This window comes from Anabrus simplex, chromosome 1 (genome assembly GCF_040414725.1).
Source record: "Anabrus simplex isolate iqAnaSimp1 chromosome 1, ASM4041472v1, whole genome shotgun sequence".
Classification (NCBI taxonomy): domain Eukaryota; kingdom Metazoa; phylum Arthropoda; class Insecta; order Orthoptera; family Tettigoniidae; genus Anabrus; species Anabrus simplex.
In genome coordinates this window covers 994,199,240-994,223,214 of record NC_090265.1, presented here as the reverse complement: position 1 = coordinate 994,223,214, position 23,975 = coordinate 994,199,240, and the positions used below count along the sequence as shown (strand labels likewise).

The window sequence follows — 23,975 nt, the reverse complement described above, 5'->3', positions numbered from 1 at the left end:
TTATTCTGTTAAACATGCACACTACTCATTCCAATCAGTGCCTCAGAGTAGGTATTGAATAGCTCAAATACTATGATGAACCAGTGTGTTACGAACCAGATATATCAGAAAATGTATGAACCAGAGGAATGGCATGCTAAAGAAGAACGTTATCTTACTCCCCAGCTACCTCCCGCCAATATACAGGCAGGCTGTTTCAGTCGGTACGACCAGGCGAGTTGGCCGTGTGGTTAGGGGCGCGCAGCTGTGAGATTGATATATATATAGATTTATCGATACGACCACTAATGACATAAATAACTTATTTCAGAATTACATTTCAGGCCTTCCCATAAACTACCATTTCGCTCAGCGTGAATAAAATAATTTATAGCCTAGATTGTAGTGGTTCATCACCCGACATTACATGACGATTTTCATTAAATTCTCTTCAGCCGTTTTCTCTTGATGCGTGTACATACATACATACAGACGGACAGACAGACAGACAGAAATTACGGAAAAGTAAAAAATGCATTTTCTTGTTACTGTGAACATGACCGATACAGAAATACCATTCTTTTCAAATTATAAGCAATGTACAGACAAAACTCTTATTTTATATACAGAGTGAAGCGAAATTCGCGCACTCGAGCGTCGCAGCGCGACTGCTCACATGCCAGCAATAAAAAAATGTCTTTCACAAAAGTTCGTCCTTCAAGTATATCCGGCAGAAAAAGGGCGTTGAAGAGTGGCAATCTGGCAACACTGTAACCACATGTAAGGTAACTACCTCTGTCAGCACGTATTGTTTGTGCTGTACAGTTGGTGCAGTGGATACAGTTTTGGGTTAGCATTCAGGAGGTCGAGGGGTCGATCCTGGGTTGAAGCGTGTTTTTTTAAATTTCATAAATGTAGTCCAGGTTGTATGGTATGTGGCAACTTAATTGTCAACAGCCATTGCAGCGGGTCCTCTAGAAACCATTTGCACTTACATACTACGATCCTACAAATGGACGAACAATTGTTTTCCTTGGCCAGCTTTGAAAGACGTCCTTTTCACGTCGTGGGCATGAATTTATTCGCACCACTTCATATACTAAATGCGAAACCTGTTTTCTTTCTACCCTCCTCCAATGATCTCATAGATTAGTAGCAACTATTATTCTTGCCTCGTTCAAGTCCATTATATTTCGTTAGGGCTTACGTTACCAGTAGGCCTAGCAAAGTATTTGTTGTGTTCAGCGTTACAAAATGTTGTAAATGTAGGATACATGAGACCTAAGGTACGGTGTCGTAATGTATAACAGTATGTAATGTCCGATGGGAATTAGTAAATAAAAAAATGCGCCTCAACCAAGGATCGAACCCTCTACCTCCTGCATGCCAACCCTAAACTATATCCACTGCACCCACTGTACAGCACGGGTATACGTTGCTGACAGAGGTACTTACCGTACATGTGGTTACAGTGTTGCCAGATTGCCACTATTCAACGTCCTTTTTCTGCCTGATATACTCGCAGGACGCACTTTTGTGAAATACATTTTTTTATTGCTGGCATGTGGGGAGTCGCACTGTGACGCCCGAGTGCGCGAATTTCGCTTCACTCTGTATATAGATTACATTTCAGGCCTTCCCCTAAACTACCATTTTACTCAGTGTGAATAACATTATTGATAGCCTAGATTATAGCGACCTATTTCCCGACTTTGCATACCAATTTTCGTGAAGATATGACCACTAATACAATAAATATTTGACAATTAAATTTAAGGCCTTTCCCTAAACTACCATTATTCTCAGCGTGTATAGCCTATATTGTGGCGACTTATTTCCCATCTTTGTCTACCGATTTTCAGTAAGACACGACCACTAATAACATAAATATTTGAGAATTAAATTTCAGGCCTTCCCTAAACTACCATTTCGCTCAGCGCGATTAAAATAATTTATAGCTTAGATAGTAGCGGTTCATCACCCGACTTTAATTCCGATTTTCATTAAATTCTCTTCAGCCGTTTTCTCATGATGCGTGTAAATACAGACAGACAGACAGACAGACAGACAGACAGACAGACAGACAGACAGACAGACAGACAGACAGACAGACAGACAGACAGACAGACAGACAGACAGACAGACAGAAATTACGGAAAAGTAAAAATGCATTTTCTTGTTACTGTGAACATGACCGATACAAATATATCATTCTTTTCAAATTCTGAGCAATGTACAGACAAAACTCTTATTTTATATATATAGATTACATTTCAGGCCTTCCCCTAAACTACCATTTCACTCAGTGTGAATAACATTATTGATAGCCTAGATTATAGTGACCTATTCTCCGACTTTGCATACCAATTTTCGTGAAGATACGACCTCTAATACAATAAATATTTGACAATTAAATTTAAGGCCTTCCCCTAAACTACCATTTTTCTCAGCGTGTATAGCCTATATTGTAGCGACTTATATTTTCCCATGTTTGTCTGCTGATTTTCATTAAGACACGACCACTAATAACATAAATATTTGAGAATTAAATTTCAGACCTTCCCCTAAAGTACCATTTCACTCAGCGTGATTAAAATAAATTATAGCCTAGATTGTAGCGGTTCATCACCCGACTTTACATTCCGATTTTCATTAAATTCTCTTCAGCCGTTTTGTCGTGATGCGTGTACATACATACATACATACATACATACATACATACATACATACAGACAGACAGACATTACGGAAAAGTAAAAAATGCATTTTCTTGTTACTGTGAACATGACTGATACAAATATATCATTCTTTTCAAATTCTGAGCAATGTACAGACAAAACTCTTATTTTATATATATAGATATTCCAGAAAGTCTAAGTAAATGTCCGCTAGAATTCCCGAAGTGGGTGATCCTATGGCCAGTCCATTTTGTTGATAGATGGTTTTATCAAACATAAAGAAATTATTAATGACCAGTTTCAGAAGAGAAATGTAATCTTGTATTTCTAATTTGCTAAAGAGAACTCCGTTTAAGTTATTTTCAATAATGGAGGAGAGTTTAGTTGGAAGTATGCTTGGATACATATTTACTATGTCGAAAGAATGAAGAGTATGGTTCTCACTTCAATATGGGGTTTTGGAACTTAGAGAAGAAATTACAAGCCGAATTATCAATATATGGGTTTCATTGATATTTAGAAATTTCATGATCCGTATTGAAATGGGATGACAATAATTGAAATTATTAGGGATTGATAGGCCTGATAGGCAATACAACAGCGAATGGTAGCGCTAGTTTTGTGCAGCAGCCTGAAGTTGAGAGGCCTGGACACACTACCGTGTCACCCCATGAGGGGTGACATACTATATTTTGTATAAGGGTCCGTCACCCCACATGGGGTGACATCGTCTTCAAAGTGTTAATACACTCTCAAAACAGCTGAGTTTAGGCGTGAATATTATTCTTTTCGTCCATAAAATGACAAAACTGATGCATGCTGTTGATTATAAGTTATGAATTTTATCCTACTTTAAATATTTAACGTCAAAATTTATCGAATTCACAAATTGATTGTGGTCTTAACCAGTGGAGGGCAATCCTACAGACGTAAGCAGGGACCCAGTCAAATGGTGACAGTCAAGCTTTGGTGATATGCAAGTGGTAATTTCATCCAAGTTTATATAAGTCTATTGACATATCCCTCCTACTCCTGCCTGCATTTACACTAGTGCACTCAGCTGTTTGTTGGCTGCTTATCATTCTATTTGTGCTCCTCATGTTGTATATGTGTCCCTGTAGCTTCCGACTCAATAATCAAATTAGTGGCTGTGTTTATTTTATTCATATTGGGCCAATTATGCTTTGGGCCTTTCACTAAAATGGTGGCTTTTTCCTTGGTTAAAATTACATTAAACAGATTGACTACAGGAGGATGGAAATTCTTGATTAAGTTTCTTTGTAAACTGGTCTCTCTGGGTTGATATTTTGATGCAGTTCTGTTCATTTTTAATGCAGTTAATTTCTTCTCTAAAGAAAGCTGTTTTTGTGAGAGTATGTCAAAAAGTTTATTACAGTATTAATCTGGTTTAGAAATAAATTCCATTGGATGCTAGGAAGCAGATTGGCTTTAACTTTTATTATTTAAAAACGATTTTTTTTCTTATATAAAAGGCAAAGTTCGGTTTCAACCAAATTTTGTTCGTTTTTTTGTTGGGTTCTGACGGAATGTGGTGCGGAACGGTGTTTTTTGATGGTTCCTTTCAGAAAGTTAGGTGTTAAATTGTGTATAGTGCATTGTTTCAAGAAGCTAATATCTTTTCCTAATTTGGCAACTGATAGGTTTTAAAGTTTCAAACTCAACAAATAGTCATATTAAGTCCAATAAGACGATGTTATATATAAAGGCTTTATATTTAAGAGGTTTTTAAAGTTTATTATGGATAAGTTCGTTAACGGCAAACCATAAGTGTAAGTACTAGAATAATGTTACCAATTTAATCTTGTACGAATATTTATAGTTGAAGATGTTCAAAATATGAACAAAACATGTCCTATGTTTTAACAATTAAGCAATAAAATAAGGATGAGATCCTAATTTTACAATTGCTTTTAATGTATTGAATAGGTGGAAATCAAAATTTTATTGTTCTCCTTTTAACAGACTTTCAATACGGAAAAAAGGAGGAAAGTCTCTTGCACTGTGACCAGACTTGTCGAACTTGTACGTCGCTTGAGTGGAGTTCCTTGCATCTCCACATGACACCAGCCGATGCATAACATAAACAACTTGAATCCTGAATCAGAAATACGGGCAAGGTCACAATATAAAACGCTAACGTCTATGTTTTGCAAAACTCAAGCTCTTAAACCAGAGGGAGTTAAAAGGTGTGGTTTGTACCAAAACCTTCCAAATCGTCTCAATAGTAGAGGAAAAATCTTGCATTTCTTGAAACGTCAATTGAAATATATTTATTTTCAAGATCAAATCATTAAATTCTCACTCCAATAATTGCAGGTGAAAGGTTACTCAAACCCGCAATACATTCTGTACTAAGCAGGTTGCTAAGCGACTAATATTTGATGGAAGAATATTGTATGCAACCATGTTTGATTACTACCTGTCACGCCAGAGTGTATACACTTCCTCTGATGATGGACGAATACTTTTCTCTGCTAGATACGTTTTGATTCTCTGACCTTCCCCTGATTCTGAATATAGTTAACAGATGGCAGAATGTTCCTAATAACTTAAATGCTGCTAAGAGAGAACAGTCTACGTACGTACAGACGGGAAGGTACCAAGTCGACTAGCCTTCTGTATGACCATTAATAAAGCACTGGGACAAACACTTGAAAAAGGTGGGTACTCGACTTACCCGAACTAGTATTCAGCCTCAGCCAATTGTATGTTGCATTATCTCGGACAAGATTGCTTGAAAATGTTAAGATCCAGATACGGCTGAATGGTCGAAGCACAGAGATAATTGTATGGAAAGAAGGGTTATAAACTGAATTACGAATGAATCAGTTATTGTGTACCGGTATTAAATGTTGATAAAACTATTGAAAAGGGCAGGCAAAACAATATGACGGCGAGAGAGATATCAAGATGAGTTATCTGACTTATTTATAATGAACGTTGCGAAGCAGCACAGGTTCACTAGTTATAATAATAATAATAATAATAATAATAATAATAATAATAATAATAATAATAATAATAATAATAATAATAATAATAATAATAATAATAATAATAATAATAATTTAATGGTTTTTAATGTTTGATATTTTACCTTGGAGGCATTATACTGTATTACTTCATTCATTACTAGCTGATGTATCCGTGCTTCGCTACGGAATTCTACATTGTATACAGAATTGTAGGTTAGGTAGAGTACACGTTGTGAGCAAGACTGTGTTAAATTGCATAGCTTTTACCATTGACCTGGAAACGTGACGGAGAAATCACCGAACGTCTTTTCACATATGAAGACTGCACTAGGGAATTTTCATTGTAATGGTAGGCCCGCTTGCTTACCATCAGTCACAATCAAGTTGGGGAATTGCATTTTAATGGCACACACACACTCTTCAGCTGCCTTTTTACATCCTCAGAAAGACTGACTTAGTGGTTTTCCCAACTGGAACGAACATAGGTCATTACAATGACGTCAGTAGGAATGGCGAGAGTAAAAGCAATGATTTCACATGAAATACTCGATCGAATGAAAAAACCACACATTTTCTCACTTTTATTGAACAGTACTACGCTGCCAATCTAACAGTGCAAAGTTCCAGAGCTGGAATGACCAGGCCACAGACAGCCGTGATCTGTGAACACTTTTAGTCTTTTTTCAGGCCGGGAGGGGGTCGAATAGTGGAAAATCTCAATTCACTACACTGGCGGCGGAAAAATCTATCTGACATGGAGGCATTTTTTCCTCCAAGCCAGAGGAGATACTCCCTCTTCACTGCTAATTTTGAATAAAATGAATGTAGAATTTAATAAAAGTGAGGAGGAAGAAGCTCTTTTAAAGAAACGGATCTTTTCAGGGTTGAATTTTGAGTTATTTAGTGAATTGTGGTGCTATAATTTGCAATATTCCTAAATTGTAATTCTAGACCAGGTCATACTACTACTACTACTACTACTACTACTACTACTACTACATGAGCCTCTGCCTTAACCTCTTCAGTGGCACGCCCGAGAAATTCTCGGGTATCGCACGCCTGCCCATAACGTCACCACCCGAGAAATTCTCGTTTAGCTGCAGTGTTCATTTCGCAATCGCCCAATAATTTCGCGGGAACTGTAATCTCTTTGGAAAATGTTTTCCAGCATTCTCAACAGATGGCGAAAGGATTTCCAGCTGTATTTATGAAGCATCTGGTCTAAAATATGCCTTATCTTCTCTACTTTACATACACAATCTCTGGCCAGCCAATGAGGTAAACAGAAATGGTGAGTGCGAAATGGTAGAGAAGTTTGTCTGAAGACAAAATAAGGAACTTCATCAAAGATGAATCTGTAAGCGACATTAGTATTTCTGATAGTAGTGATAATAATTCTATTGATTCTTCAGATGATGACCTATTTAGTAATTTTAGGGAAAGTGAAGAAGATATTACGTCAGAAGCTAAAGTGATGGTAGATGTTGAATATACATTCATGTGGTAAAAGACTAAGCCTGGGGATAGTGTGAGACCTAATATAATTCCATTTACGGGAAATCCTGGTGTGAGGGTTGGATTATTACGAGAGGTGAGTGTGATTGACTGTTTTGAACTGGTTATAACGTATAAGGGATGAAGTTGTAAATAAATCTCTGCATGCAAGGGCAGAGTTTTGATTAAAACTCTTACGAAATTTAGAAATTTATTGCGTTAGTGTTGTTGATGGGAATAATACAAAAGCCTGAAGTAAAAACGTATTGTTCATAGGACAGTATTCTCAAAACACCAATATTTTATGAAACCATATCACACGTCTGCTATAAAAAAGTGTAAACAGAGTGTAAAGTAAGATTTTATTAACCTTGAATAATATATGAAGTGTTCCCTTAATAGTTGTTACTCATTCCTTGCTTCCTAAAAATAAATAATTTCCTCACAAAAACCTCACCTTTCTGGCACAGGAGGTCTGCCAAAACCTGCCACTGAAGGGGTTAAGAGTGTACACTACTCATTCACAACAGCGTGTCCGAGTAGGGATCAAATAGCTGGAACACTATGATGAACCAGTGAGTTACGTACCAGCAGTACGGTATCAGAAAATGTATGAACCAGAGGAATGACATGCTAAAGAAGAAAGTTTTCTAACTGCCCAGCTATTTCCCGCCAATATTCAGTCAGGCTGTTATACTCGGTACGCAGCAGTAATCCCATCTATTGGAGTTGAGCAGTAGCATAAGAGACAAAGAACACCACAACAAACAATGATCAATGTATTGTTGATCAATATTGTAGGCCTTCACATTTAGTTTTCTTCCGACTCTGAAATACCACTCTCACCACTCTTATCATAGTCAGTACGGTAAAATTGAATAAAACATAAATGGTCAGAAATTGTATTCTCTATAACTTTTGTTATGTAGTACTAAAATGTCTAAAAGGAATTACCGGCCCCCACCGTTAGAGGAAGACAATTTACGGGTCATGATAAACGAAATGTTGGAATTTAGTGGGGAGAATGGTGGTATTAGTCAAGTAAGTTCTGCCAAAGGGGAATTCGTAAGTGGCAGTAGCATACCTGGAATGAGTACTGCAGGCTCAAATGTACAGGTTTTGGGCCCAGTTGATGCGAGTGTTCAGCAGTCGCAAAAGAGACGGCATGTGTTCGATTCCAGATCAAGTAGCGATTATGACAGTGACAGTGGTGACACTAATACTGATTACAATTCAACCAGTGCAAGTTCTTCATTGACTTATACTGAAAATGTACAAAGAAGGTACCACTTTGATCCAAAATTCCATCGTGATGTACAGGGAGAGCTTTTACGGAGAACAAAACTGAGCGAAATATTTTAATTATTTGTTTATGATGATATGTGCCAAAACATAGCTGAACAGACAAAAGATGCCCAGCAGAAAATCACACATACATCCCAGTTTAGTAAGATGAAATGAAGGAGTTGAGATCAAGAACGGGTTCGAAAAAATAAGGACGAAATACAGCTTCTTGCCGCAGGGGATTGTACAGAAACTTAAATTGGGACACTATATTTCTCGCATTCGCTTATTCACTACAACTATTTTCTATGAGCTGATGACACAGAAGAGACTTTTTCTCGCCGGACTGAGTGGCCTAGACGGTTTAGGTGCTGACCGGCCTCCTGACCCCAACTTGGTAGGTTCGATTCTGGCTCAGACCGATGGTATTTGAAGATGCTCAAGTACGTTGGCGTCTTGTCAGTAGATTTACTGGCAAACAAAAGAACTCCTGCGGGACTAAATTCTGGCATCTCAGCGTCTCCAAAAACCCTAAAAGTAGTTAGTGGGACGTAAATCCAATAACATTATTATTATTATTATTATTATTATTATTATTATTATTATTATTAATTAGATTTTCCTCCACAGCTTTTTTGATATCTCTGACAACGAGGTGAATAATGGACAAATTCCTCCCAAAATATACAAGATAAATCCAGTATTTGACGGCCTGTTAGCAACATTTTCGGAAGCTTATATATACCCCTGATGGCAAAGTGTCAATTGATAAGAACCTGTTGCTATGGAAAGGGTGGAAGTTTACATACCAAGAAAACGATCACGTTTCAGAATGGAACCATATAAATTATGTGACGCCGAGACATGTTATATAACATGATCTGCTTCCGCGTGTATCATAATGAACAGCTGTAAAAGACATAACACTGTGAAGACTGTAAATACTGTAAATATTACCTGTATTGTAGTGTAATATAGTCCGTGTGTGTCACTTATGAATTGTAGGTAGGCTATATAAACTTGATCCCTCAAAAGCGCTAACCAACATATCAGAAAATTTTGTGAGTATTATAATTTATTCCACTGTAAATCTTTTAAGTACATGTGAACTTTATATTTCTGCAATTTATATATACAGAAACATTTATTTCCAGGCAGAGATTGTTAGTAAACTGCCTAAAATATTCAGGTAAAAGTTACTGTATAAATGAAAACCGGAGCTTTGCTATTAGGAATAAGTAACCTCGATATCACAGTGTGAAAGCACTTAGTACGTTCTTGCACAAAGTATTGAAAAATTAAAATAATAGAATTTTCCTACAATTAAATACATTATATTCATGTAAATATTTCTCTTAGGGCCCTTCAATAGTTCATTGCAGTCTAAGATTGTTTTTAATCAAGTAATTAAATATTTTCTTCAATCAGGGAAATCGTTCCCCACCTGGTAGTGAGCCGGTGTGTACCGAGCTCCCCGCTTAAGGGGTTAAGTATCTTACCACAAACTGCACAATGTAATATTCTTGTAACTTGTAAGTTGAGAAGCCTATAGAATACCTTTTGAGAGGATGCTGCATCTTTTGAAGGACATGTTCTAGATTTTTTCCCCCTCTGTTCCAAGCCTCGGTTGCCCATAATAGGAGCACGCTTGAAGGAACTTGTGAATGTGCTAGTCAGTACCTCAGGATAGGAATGAGCACCAGAGTCATCCGTATCTGGAGTTTGATCCTGGAGGTCACTTTCACTATCACCTTTATTACTAGCTGTCAGACTCTGCAAGTCACGAGTAATACCTGAAACATAGATCATGATAATGTTTACATGTTTGATTGGATGATAAACAAATGAAGATAGATGAATATGAACAAATATGAAATTTGTTAGAAATCTTAACTAGGAACAAAGTAATCCTCACACCTAAATATTTTCTGTTTGCATTCTCACACAGTTCTAAGAAATGATATCTGGACCAAACCTTTATTTGTACTTATTTTGGGGCCAAAATTTGGGAAAGTGCCCCTATTCCGTTCTGTAACATGCCTAGAGATAATACATTAGAGTCAACTAAAGATGGTCACTGTCAATACCTACTTACTTTCTTCCTGTCCTGTAAAAGATGACTGTCCTGTTGTACTTCCTCTTGATTTCTGGTAAATCAAACTTCCCAATGTAGCATCAGATGTATGTGAAGCAGTAAATTGTAAATTTAAAAATCATTGTAATTTGTATAAATATTGTAAAAAAATGTTTTAATGTTATGTGAAAAGTGTCTCATATGGATGCAAACAAGGTGTGCAGGAAATGATATAAGGGGTATAAACTAGGAAATTACTTGGCGATGTGAATTATGTAATAGAGGAACTGATGCTCAATACAAAATAGAAACCAAAAACAAGTACTGCCCAGTTACAGGAAACCATTTAGGATTAAAGATGATAAATACCAGGTAAAAATATTCTGGAGGTAAAATAGCCTCCCATTCACATTTCCAAGTGGGGATTACATGAGAGGGGTGGATAATCACAAAGACAAACACTGCCATTTTGCAAGTCAGAGCATTAAATGTTAGAAGTTTGGATCCCAGAGGGAGGTTAGAGAATTTGAAGAGGGAAATGAATAGATGTTAGATGTAGTTTGTGTAAGTAGAGTAAATTGGAAGGAAGAACAAGTTTTCTGTTCAGGTGACTACAAAATTACAACAGGAAAAATGCAGGAGTTGGTGTAATTATGAATATGAAAATAGTCCTTCCCTGCAAACCATATGACTTTGCATCATAATCTGTAAGTTTCATTTCCATATTGATTATATTCACAAATATGAAGTATTGAAGCTTCCCCCTAATCAATGAATATATTTATATATTATTGTTCTACAAGACCGGTTTCGACCTTGTGAAGGTCATCTTCAGCTGACAATCATAACATACAATTAAAACATCACAGTAAGAATGTCACATGATATGGGTAAAAACATTGTCATTACAAATGTTCTAGTTTAAATAATCGTCTACAGTAACTGATATAATAATTAAAATTTAACATTTTTATATGTACATGAATGATGTGTGTTAAAACGCATTTTTCTTAAATTATAAAGGTGTCACATAGTATGGATAAAACGTTATCAATTTTCCGTCTTATCTTCGTCTACGTTAATCAGTATGAGAGTTAAAACTTCGCAATAATATTATGTGCGCAGGTGATATATGTTGAATGTACAATATTCTTGGATTGTGAAGTGTCCACTGTTCCACATTAAAACTTATGACTAGATGAATAAAACATTTTGAAGTACAGGTTAATTCTTGTGGCGTGTTGTATATGCGACTATGCTATGATATATGATCAGTCGTGTTCGTCTACTGGTGGAATAATAGTATGAGTTTCTTGAGGTAACATGAACACTTATGTTGAAATCAGGCAGTTGTTCGGTGTTTAGTGCGGGACTTCGTCGATGTATACACAAAGCTTATAGTTTATGTTAAGACTGAATTGACCATAAATTTTGATAGAATACGCTATATAAATGTAGGTAGGTTGTTGTTTTAGCGACGTGCTACCCTTAGTTATTTGATTTTGTCAAATGTCAATATGTATTACTTGATTTCAACATATCTTGTGTTTTTTGGTTAGCGTGAAAGCTTCTTTCTTCACTTTGTGTTGTAGCACGTATTTTGTATCTATAACTAGAAATAAAGTGTAAGAAATATTGCGTCTGCCAAGTTTGTTTTGAAGTTGGAATGGGTGTGCGTGTATTTACTGTAGATGTTGACACTTGATGTGTGCTATTCGGCAGCACGTCGAGCACTGTTCCGTGTTTGTCTGAAGATGCTGCTTGTGGCTGCAGAGGGGAAGTTTGGAGGGGTAGAAGGAGCGGCTGTTGAGGAAGTAGGACTGGAGCGGGGGGGTGTGTCGTCTTTTGGCGGTTCTTTTATATGTATTGGGTCTTGTTTTTTGATTCTTTTTAGGTAATTTTTTTTAGGAAAGGGATGACTGCATTGTAAAGAATGTTAACTTTGTCTGTAATTTCATTTAAATTGAAGTTTGGATTGGCGTATTGATCCAGGTTGCTATAGAATTCTTCCATTATATTGAGTAAGGGGCTCATGGGGTTAGTGCTTAGAATTTGCATATCGTTTTTTCAATGTCTGTAAAATTTGTGTTAAAAGTCTTCAATGTGTTGGCCTATGGCTGAGAAATGACTGTGTTTTATTGCGTTGATATGTTCATTGTAACGTATCTGAAAGTTCCTTCCAGTACATCCGATATAACAGACTTCACAGTTGTTGCACTTCATACGATATACTCCTACGTGACTGTATTTATTATTATTGTTGATGGATTTGGAGTTGTGTAGGATATTGGCGTTGTTATATGTAGTTCTGTAGGCTATTTTTAGATTTCGTTTCTTGAAAATGTTCGTGATAGGATATATGTTGGTGTTGTTGAAAGTAAATAGTACGTCTTTCTTAGATATGTTGAAATCAAGTAATACATATTGACATTTGACAAAATCAAATAACTAAGGGAAGCACGTCGCTAAAACAACAACCTATCTACATTTATATAGCGTATTCTATCAAATTTTATGGTCAATACAGTCTTAACATAAACTATAAGCTTTGTGTATACATCGACGAAGTCCCGCACTAATCACCGGACAACTGCCTGATTTCAACATAAGTGTTCATATTACCTCAAGAAACTCATACTATTATTCCATCAGTAGACGAACACGGCTGATCATATATCATAGCGTAGTCGCATATACAACACGCCGCAAGAATTAACCTGTACTTCAAAATGTTTTATTCATCTAGTCATAAGTTTTAATGTGGAACAGTGGACACTTCACAATCCAAGAATATTGTACATTCAAGATATATCACCTGCGCACATAATATTATTGCCAAGTTTTAACTCTCATACTGATTAACGTAGACGAAGATAAGACGGAAAACATTTGCAAATTGATAACGTTTTTATCCATACTATGTGACACCTTTATAATTTAAGAAAAATGCGTTTTAACATACATCATTCATGTACAGATAGTAATGTTAATTTTTATTATTATATCAGTTAATGTAGACGATTATTTAAACTAGAACATTTGTAATGACAATGTTTTTACCCATATCATGTGACATTCTTACTGTGATGTTTTAATTGTATGTTATGATTGTCAGCTGAAGATGACCTTCACAAGGTCGAAACCGGTCCTTTACAACAATAATATATAAATATGATTAGGTGGAAGCTTCAATACTTCATATTTGTTATATATGACTTTCCTGTGGTGGAGAGGCTTGCATGTCCCAATGCAGCAGATAGCCAGGCCGCAGTTGCAACCATATTGGATGGGTATCTGTCGAGAGGCCAGCCAAATGAATGGTTCCCCAAAAGGGGGATAGCAGCTTTCGGAAGTTGCAAAGGCGGCAGTCTAGATGATTGACTGAAATGGCCTTGTAATAATACTCAACATGGCTTACTGCATTGATACTGCTACACAGCTGAAAGCAACAGGAAAATACAGCCATAACTAACTCCTGAGGACATGCAGCTCTCTCTGTATGAATGATGTACTGATGATGGCTTCCTCCTGGTTAAAATATTCCAGAAGTAAAATAGTCCCCCATTCGGATCTCCAGATGAGGACTACACGAGAGAGGGCAATCATCAGGAAGATGGATACTGACATTCCGCACGCCAGAGCGTGTAATGATAGAGCTATGAATCGTTGTGGTAGGTTAGAGAATCCGAAAAGGGAGATGAATAGACTAAAGTTAGATGTTATTGGTAAAAGTGAAGTATGTTGGCAGAAAGAGCAGGATTTTTGGTAAGGAGACTACAGAATTTTCAAAACAAAATCAAACAGGGGAAATGCAGAGTTGGTTTAATAATGAATAGGAAAGTAGGGCAGCGGGGTAAGCAACTATGACCAGCATAGTGAAAGGATTATTGTTGTCAAGATAGACACGAAAGCAATTCCCACCACAATAGTGCAGGTCTATATGTCTATAGTTCAGTGGATGATGATGAAATTGAAAGTATACATATGTAAGATTTAATACAATATGTAAAAGGTGACAAGAATCTAATTGTGATAGGGGACTGGAATGAAGTGGTAACCCATGAAAGATAAGGTAATACAGTAGGAGAATTTGGACTGGGACAAAGGAGTAAGACAGGAAGTTGGCTGGTTGTATTCTGCACCAATCATAATTTAGTCCTTGCTGTACTTGGTTCAAACAGCACAAACAATGGCTGTATATGGTGACGAGACCTGGAGACACTAGAAGGTATCAGATAGAATTCATTATGAATATTTAAGAATGAAGCCATACTTTCCAGTGATGGATGACTTAGTTAAAAGTATCATAAAAACTATCCAGTGTGTCAAACACACAACAATTTCAATTTAAATTATAACACTATAAACATACCTGTAAAAACACACACTATTATAAAAACAAATGAAATGTTTTGTTCTACAAGAACATCCTCAGATTCTATCAAATCACTTAAAACATGCGCATATACTGTAAATGCAGTATTGTTTACGTTGTGTAAACTATGGCACAATGACAGAGTTTAGTGACAGTATGAACCAGTATTGGCAAATAATAAATTTACAAGTATTGATATAATGAAAAAACTTCTGTACTTATCTAGACTGCCGATGCTAAATCCGTTGCCACCAAACACTATTTCAAACTGTGGTCATGGAGAGGCAAGTGGAAAGTTTTGGGTATAGCACACTGCTCATGGGGAGGGGAGGGGAAGCATGGGAGGAGCGTGTGGAGCATTGTGGACATCTCCTATTGGAAGTTAAAATCTAGTATACTGTACCATGGAGAGAAGAGGTGAAAATAGGGCAGAGCGAGTGGAGTGCTGTGGAACGTTCTTTCAACACTGGAGCAGGGAGAGAAGGTTATTAACCTACTTCATGTTATAATGTACCTTTATGCAATATGGATGAATGCAAGTTAATTATTTTACATAAATAAAGCATGGAACTGAAATAGAGAATATCTACTAGATGTTATTATTATGATAAACGCTAATTTAATGAGTAAGCGTTGACCAGATATTATGTGAGTAGAGCGAAGAGGGGGAATTTTCTAAGTGTGTATGGTCGTTTAGGTTGGTTACATTAACTCTTTCTGTCCTCTTACTTCTTGTAAGTCTATACGGCATCCTTTTACCGCCACTTACATCAACTTCCATTTTTTGTGTAAATTTTTCCCAAGTCGTCTTCTTTTCTTCTCCTACCACCTTCTTACATCTCCATTTGCTGTTGAGATACTTCCTTTTGCTTTCTTCTGTTTGATCTCGGTTCCATTCTCACCAGGCTGTCTTCTTTTCTTTCACCACTTTCCTCACTTAGTCATTCCGCCACGGTGCTCTTTTCTTTCATTCTTGTAGATGTCTTGCCACTAGCACTCTCTGCTGCACTAACAAATGTCTTTTTAAAATTAGCTCAGCCCACTCCTCTTCTACATTTATCATTTCAGTAACTGGGATTTGTTGCTTAAATCTCTCCTGAAAGTCTTCCTGTACATTTTTGTCTTTCAATTTCTGTACTTTTATTTTGCTTTCTCTTCTCTCTTTTCGTTTTTAAATTTTTCCCAATGCACAGGTCGGAAACGAGAGACAAGGATATGGATATGGGAAAAGGATAATACCAATATAATGGTCCATTATTGGACATTATAAATTTTCCAGCTAACTCATTCTTGGTTGCCTGCGTTTCTCCCTCGTGTGCTAAGTTAGGCTCGTCAGTTGGGACTTAGCACACCACCCAAGACGCAAGGCTAGTGCATACCGTGGAGGCCACTGCATAGTCTATTTGAAGCCACCAGCAGGGTCCTATGGGAATCAACATCTATATCATCTGATGGCCAGGCAGGCATCTATTTTGGAAATGAGACATAGCTCTCATAGTGCATTGGCACTTCTGGTGGCTTCAAATAGCCTATGCAGTGGCCTCCACGGTATGCACTAGCCTTGCGTCTTGGGTGGTGTGCTAAGTCCCAACTGACGAGCCTAACTTAGCACACGAGGGTGAAACGCAGGCAACCAAGAATGAGTTAGCTGGAAAATTTATAATGTCCAATAACGGACCATTATATTGGTATTATAAATTTACTCATTCAGGACAAATATTTTAGGTTCCCTATGGGAATCAACATCTATATCATGGGAAAAGGATTCGTGAAGGAGAGGAACTAGTGGACTTATAGTGGGGAATACATGGTTACAAAAGAAAAACAGCAGGAAAATTACGAGATATGGGTGGGGTGACAGAAGAACAAAATCAGTAATGGACTACTTTTTGGTGGAAAGGATAAATCACAAGAAGTTGATGGATGTGACAGCTTTACCAGGAGAAGCACTTGATGGGGACCATACATTTGTGGTGGCAAAAATACGGTTGGGAAAAATGGAAAAACTGAAAGAGGTAAGGAAAAGCAAAATAAAAGTATGGAAATTGAAAGACAAAAAAATACAGGAAGATTTTCAGGAGAGATTGAAGCAACAAATCCCAGTCAGTGAAGTGGAAAATGTAGAAGCCTAGCTGAGCTAATTTTGAAAAGACATTTGTTAGTGCAGCGGAGAGTGCTAGTGGCAAGACATCTATAAGAGTGAAAGAAAAAAGAGACACCGTGGTGGAATGACTAAGTGAGGACAGTGGCGAAAGAAAAGAAGAAAGCCTGGTGAGAATGGAACTGAGATCAGACAGAAGAAAGCAAAAGGAAGTTTCTCAACAGCAAATGGAGATGTAAGATGGTAGTAGTGAAAAAGGAAGATGGAAGGAGTATTTTGATAAGCTATTGAATGTGAACAACTGTACCGGGGAGATAGAAGCAATACAGTGTGCGAAGAACAACAGAGGATGATATAACAATGCTGGAGGTGGAGTTAACTTGTGAAAAATTTAGATTTTATAATTCCACCTTTACAATACTGTAATTGTCTTTATTACAAAGACTACATTAAATTACACTCATGAAACATGTTTCGTCCTCTTATAGGATATCTTCAGTCACAAATACAAATACATAACATTAAAAATAAGGCGAGGATACATTAAAATACGGTAAGTAAATGCAAAGTCTTTGTATACTGTGATGCGGCGTGATAGCGTCTTGTCAATCTTCAATGTTAAAATGGTGCGGTGTGAACATGATATGAAGCATGAAGTCCAATTAAAATCATATGTTAAAACTTGTTCAAAATAACGTGCAATGGAGGTGGAGTTAGCGGTACAAAAGATGAAGATGGGAAAAGTAATGGAGATGGATGAAATCAGTGGAAAATGATAAAAGCTGCTGGACCTGTTGGTATGCAGTGGTTTTACCAACTACTAAAGTGTACGTGGAAACACAAATGTGTACCGGAAGACTGGAAAAAAGGGATAATACCAGTGTTTAAGAAAGGGGACACTTATATTGCCGGTAGTTAAAATACCGGAAAGGATATTAGAAAGAAGAATGAGAAGAAAGATTGAAGGAGAGTTAAGGAGGAACAATATGGCTTCAAGAGGGGAAGATCTACAGTGGACCCAATCTTTAGAATGAGATAGCTGATGGAAAAGAACTGGGAATATGGAAAGGATCTGGTCATGACTTTCATAGATATAGAAAAGGCATATGATAGTGCCCCCAGAGCGAAGGTTTGGGAAGCCATGGTTAAAAAGAAACTTTGAAGAGAAATGGAAATGGTACAAGTAATGCACAACAACTGTGTTAGCAGAGTACTGACCTCAGTTGGAAAGACAGAGTGGTTTAGACTGGACTAAGGCAGGGGAGTGTGCTGTCACCTCTTTTGTTTATTATGGTCATGGATGAAATTGTAAAGGAAACAAAGGAAGCATATGGAGAAAAGATTTAGATTCTGCTATTTGCAGATGATGATGTGATCTGGGGAAGGAACAGCAAAGAAGTGCAACAACAACTAGATGTACTGAACGAAAAAACTGAGAAGTATGGCATGAAAATCAGTACAGAGAAAAGCAAGACTACAGTGATGTTGAGAGGGGAATGGCAAGGAAAGGGCACTGTGAAAATTGGAAGTCAAGAGTCCAGACATTGTGGACAGCTTTAAATATTTAAATACCTAGGAAGTGAATTAATGAAGAATGCTAGGGTGGACATGGAGATTAGCAGGAGGGTACAGCAAGGCAATACATTCTACCAAAGTGTAAGAAAACTCGTTTGGAGCAAAGAAATACCAAGAAAAAGTAAATACGTAATGTACAAAATGTACTATGTACCCATACTGACTTGTGCAGCTGAAACTTGGACTTTGACCAGGCAAGAGAGTAGAATTCAAACCAGTGAGATGAAATTCCTAAGAAGTTTGATAGGAAAGACAAGGAAAGACAGAGTGAGAAAAGGTGATGTTAGGAAGGAAGTTAGGACAGGACAGCTAAATGAGAGAGTTGAAAAGAATTAACTGGTTTGGACATGTAAAGTGGATGGAGGAGAATAGAATTCCAAGATAGATGCTGGAGGCAATGTACAAGATCAAGAGAGCAAGAGGAAGACCTAGAACAAAGTGGATTGAATCAGTGAAGAGCGGCATAAGATGACGAAATTTAGACAGGGACAAGATCGTGGAAGAGGAATGGTGGAAGGAAAGAGGAAGATGGAGAAGTGCCATAAATACCACGACCTGGCAGGAGCTGGATAAGGGGAAATGATGATGATGATGTTTACTGGGGAAAATTAAATTTTGTGAATGTAACTCCCATGGTACATAGTACTTGTGGTACATGGTTAGGTTCCAATCAGCTAGTACAAATGTTAGGAGCTAACCTTGAATTAGGTTGTTTAAAACTGAACAGCGTGGACAAGGTGAAAAGTGAATACAGTATTCTTAATATTTTTAATACACTGGAACCTGATAAAGTTAAAATTCAGAATTAAAGCTTTAAACTTCTTTTCAAATCACATGGTAAAATGATTCTAGGATTATGATTGGACTGTGATTAACTTTAATTCATGAATTACATTATACGTAAGGTAAGAAGTACGGTAACTTGTGACTTAATTAATCTGGTAAATACAAAACTTGTAAAACCAGAGCAAAAGATTATTTACGTGTTTGTATGGCTGGATTTAAACTATCCTCCACTACAATGTGTCCCTCTGACAAAACTATCAAACTCCTTACTTTGGACAAAATTATAAGAAGTTTTGTAAAAGAAATAATGATGCTGCCAGATGATACCCTGAATTCCATGCTGTAGAGTGCCAGAAAGATCATAGGGATGGGAATAATTTGCACAGAATGGGAAGCCAGTACAATTAGAATATTAGCATTATAATATTTGTAATCGCTTACTCCATACTCAGGATGTTCATCTACAATATAAAATAAAGTTACCTAAAGAACAAGATATGGCACTACACAGACTCGACATACATAAAGAAAGTCATCCCCCAAAGCTTGAAGGAAGATAACTACGTGAAATTATGAGAAATCAATCCTTTCAGTTGAGGTGCCAGTTACCACATATGGGAAAGGGAGTATTGTTTATATTCAGACTGTCTGAAAGCAAACTCCTGGATGACTCATAAATCACCTATGTCCCTTTTTGAGTACATAAACGCAGTGAAGATGTCGTGTAACCTCATTGTAGTCAGATCGGTTCCCAGTAGGTCAGTCAACCAAAATGGCTGCAATGAGACAGAAACCCCTGGACATGTGCTGGGATTCTACCAGAGCACCGAGCTAATGCGCATTCATCGCCACTAGTGTGTAAGAACGTCGATTGCTCAAGCCCTGAGACAGCGCGGATAAGAAGTGCACAAGGAGGTTCACTGAATCTCTACCAATGACCCTAATCAGAGGGCTGACATCATAGCCATGAGCAGAAAATAGAGTAAAACAATGGTCCTAGATCCCACTATTGGTATCCAGTATTCGGGAGATAGTAGGTTCGAACCCCACTGTCGGCAGCCCTGAAAATGGTTTTCCGTGGTTTCCCATTTTCACACCAGGCAAATACTGGGGCTGTACCTTTATTAAGGCCACGGCCGCTTCCTTCCCACTCCTAGGCTTTTCCTGTCCCATCGTCGCCAAAAGACATATCTGTGTCGGTGCGACTTAAAGGAAAAAAAAATCCCACTACTTGCTTTGAAAGAGACTCTAATCAGACTCAGGATGTGGACCTAGAAAAACAAGCTATTTATGTACAATGCTTGCCTTACCTGTCAGTAAAGTACAAAATACCTATCAATCGGTGGATTGTCAGAGGCCTGCTATTCGGAGCAAGAGGCACCCTCCCTAGTCAGAAATCGATCTTACTACAAAATTTGAAATATCCATTCTGTGAAATAAAAAAAAAAAAATAGTAATACAGATTCTGAGGGACTCTCTACAAAGCATTCATTTCCATATATACCTGCAAACGTGATTAACATCCCCCCGCCACCACCACCACCACCACCACCACCACAAAAAAAAAGGAAGACTAACAGCATTAACAAATATTAAATTCCACTTATTGATTTTTTAAAATTCTATTCAAATTGTAACCAGATTGTATTCTGGATCTGAAAGGTAACCCTCATTGGAGGATGGATGATTTATTATTTCTTTAATAAATCTCTTGATTTTAAAATGACCATGGTTAGGAAAAATGCTTGTTATTTGATAACAATCTTATGATATTTGTTTTTCATTTTCAATTATCATTCCCATCAACAATCATGTTAAGGCTAGGGACATTATTTTTATGAATAAACTGATTGTTTTATTTTTATATCCCAACTTTATTCATTTAATTTATAATTAATCCTCGCCAAACTTTTGCCCTTATTCTTCACCCAGAAAGATCCGGACTGATATAACAAAATTATTTATTTTAATGGGATAATAATATTTTTCCACCTTTCAATACTCTACAATACAAATTAAGAAATAAGTCACGCAAAGCAAAAAAACATGTTTTGGACATCTGTGACCTTCCTCAGTTAAAAATACATTAAGTTTACTTGAAATATGCACACACAGTAGTACACATTCGGAAACTTTCTGAAAATGTAAAAATCATGCTATTACAAGTCGTCATTTTGAATACATAAATTCGAAAAAATCCTTGACAACTAAACTATCCATATCATACTTAAATTAGTCAAATAAAATAGTCAAACCTCAATATATCGAACCTCCATTATTCAAATTTTCCGTATCTCGAAGTAACTGAGATTCCTGGCCGTCTGTCCTATTCTTCACGTGTACAGTATTTATTCGATTTCTCGAAGCAAACATTTCCTCCTCTGAGCAAAAAATACTCTAACCTGAATTTTGTGCAACATTAACTGTGCAATACGCCATTTGTGGTTTGTGAGGAACAGTCAACAAGTAAAGAAAGGGTCACAGTGATGCTGGGAGCCAATATGACAAGAACCGAGAAACTAAAACTTCTAGTGATTGGAAAATCGGTGATGCCTCGCTGTTTCTCGGGTGTGAATTAATTACCGGTCACATACGAAAGCAATCCCCAAAGTCGCGGATGACAAGCTCCATTTACAAATCTCGGCTGTGTGGTATTGACGAGAAGTTTCAACGTGAAGGGAGGAAATGTTAACAGTAACAGAAGAGACTAACAGATTTTTTTTCCAAAGGTGTTAACGGAGGTATATTTCTTGTTTCACTATTGTATGTACTGTATCCTGTCTTCTAAAAAGTTACTATAATAAAGGTTATAATAAAAGTGATGCAGTAAAATAGAGTTTGTATATTTTTTAAATACTGTTAAAAATAATGTATTCAGTATAAGCCGGTAGACACATATGATGCTCAAAAACGGTATTCTCTATATCTCGAAGTTTCAATAACTTCAAATAAAATTTAGTTCCCAAGGCGATTCGGGATAACGAGGTTTCACTGTATACTGTATAAATGAAATGTACCTAAAAACTTATTGTTTACAAGTTACAGAACTGAATCATCAAAAACTTAAAAGAGTAATATTTCAAATTTGAATTATTATTATTATTATTGTTTTTGCTTTCATTAATGACAATGGTGATAGACTAGAATGTGTTGTACACACATTTTTTGTTGTGTAAATCTTATTAACCCTAAACCGGGCGTGCTGGTGAATTTCGTTAACCAACCTGCGTATTTCATCTGTAGTTTTTAGTTCCTAAGAGCTACAGCCGTTGTGCTGCTAGTACCTTCCGGTGAAGTCTTATCGATACTCTCAGTGTAGCGGTATCTGTCCAGGAAATTGTACTTGTCACGCTATTCGACCTTGACTCGGACGTGCCGTCATTTGGTGAACTTACTTCACCACGCGCCCGGAAATGTAAGTAAAATTGTACCTTAAACGTTCTTGGAATTTCATTATTTTAAAATGTAGACTACAGAGGAAACAAAAGTAACTATATATTTTTATTGTAGGGCAAAGTTTGTGAAGGATGAAGACATACAAACGCTGTTACAGGAATTATCTGATGAGGAGGAAGGATCTGAGGGAGCTTAAGTTTGTGATTTTTCTGATGGTGAAGATGAAGTAGTAAATTATTCAGACATTGATCATGACACTAAGAGTGAACAAGGTGATGTAGGCGTAGTTGGTAGCGATGAACACGACGAACTAGGGAGTTTTTCTTTGGGAAAGACGAAACAATAACGTGCACCACTAGCTTTTCAAGGGCTACCTCTAGAATTGAAAAATCTTTCGTTTCAACTCATGAATAAGTGGTTGGTTGAACGAGCTAAGATAGCAACACTGTCTCTGGATATCTGAGCACTGTTATCCCCATACCATCAGGAAGAAACATTAGAAGAAACTAATTGCCATTGAAGAGAGGACGATGCATTCACTGTGAGTGGAAACAAAATCAAGGCACCACAATGAAGTGTAATCAGTGTCATAACTTCATGTGTAAAGCACACTATAGAAGATCCATTACATGTGTAAGCTGTGAGAATGATGATAATGATTAATGAAGATTGTTAAAAGTGTTTCGTTTTAAGTTTTCATGAGTTAAGTATTCATCTGTTTCAATTTTATTTTCAGTCTTCTGCCCATGAACATTTTTACCTTTTATTATTATATGTATGCACTGTCACTTGTAATTTGTGTTGTAATTATTATGTCTAAGGATTATAAAGCACATAAGGAGTAAGTCGTGTAAGAGTTAGTACTTGTTAACCAGTTGCTAAGACTAAGAAAAATGAATGGTGAACAAAATTCACCACGTGCCCGGCAATGTAAAAATTTGCCAAACTAAAACAACATCTGTAGAAATCTAGGGAGTTCTTAGGTGTTAATGATAACCTCTTTCTTGATGTAAGTCAATAGTATTGCACCCTTCCTGCGTCCAACAATGATGTAAATAAAAATTCCCCAACTGCTCTATTATCTCACATGATAAATTTTCTTGCATATAGTCCAGTTTTACGTGAATTCAGAAGAGAAGTACAACTGCAATAACTCGCTATTCAATGCCAGATGAACGTCTTCATCCTTTCGCACTCTCCTCAATGATTTAATGTCATAGATTGCAAAAACTCAACT

General features: G+C 36.9%; 1 protein-coding gene across 9 annotated transcripts in view; it reads right to left on the bottom strand.

Annotated features, from left to right (window-relative positions):
• Abl (tyrosine-protein kinase Abl) overlaps positions 1-23,975 on the bottom strand; it is a 520,947-nt gene that overhangs the window by 13,642 nt on the left and 483,330 nt on the right. For all 9 annotated transcript variants that reach the window (XM_067136890.2, XM_067136892.2, XM_067136891.2 and 6 more), the window contains one exon: positions 9,989-10,224. In XM_067136890.2, the coding sequence (XP_066992991.2) occupies positions 9,989-10,224 (236 nt within the window). The remainder of the gene's footprint in view (positions 1-9,988; positions 10,225-23,975) is intronic.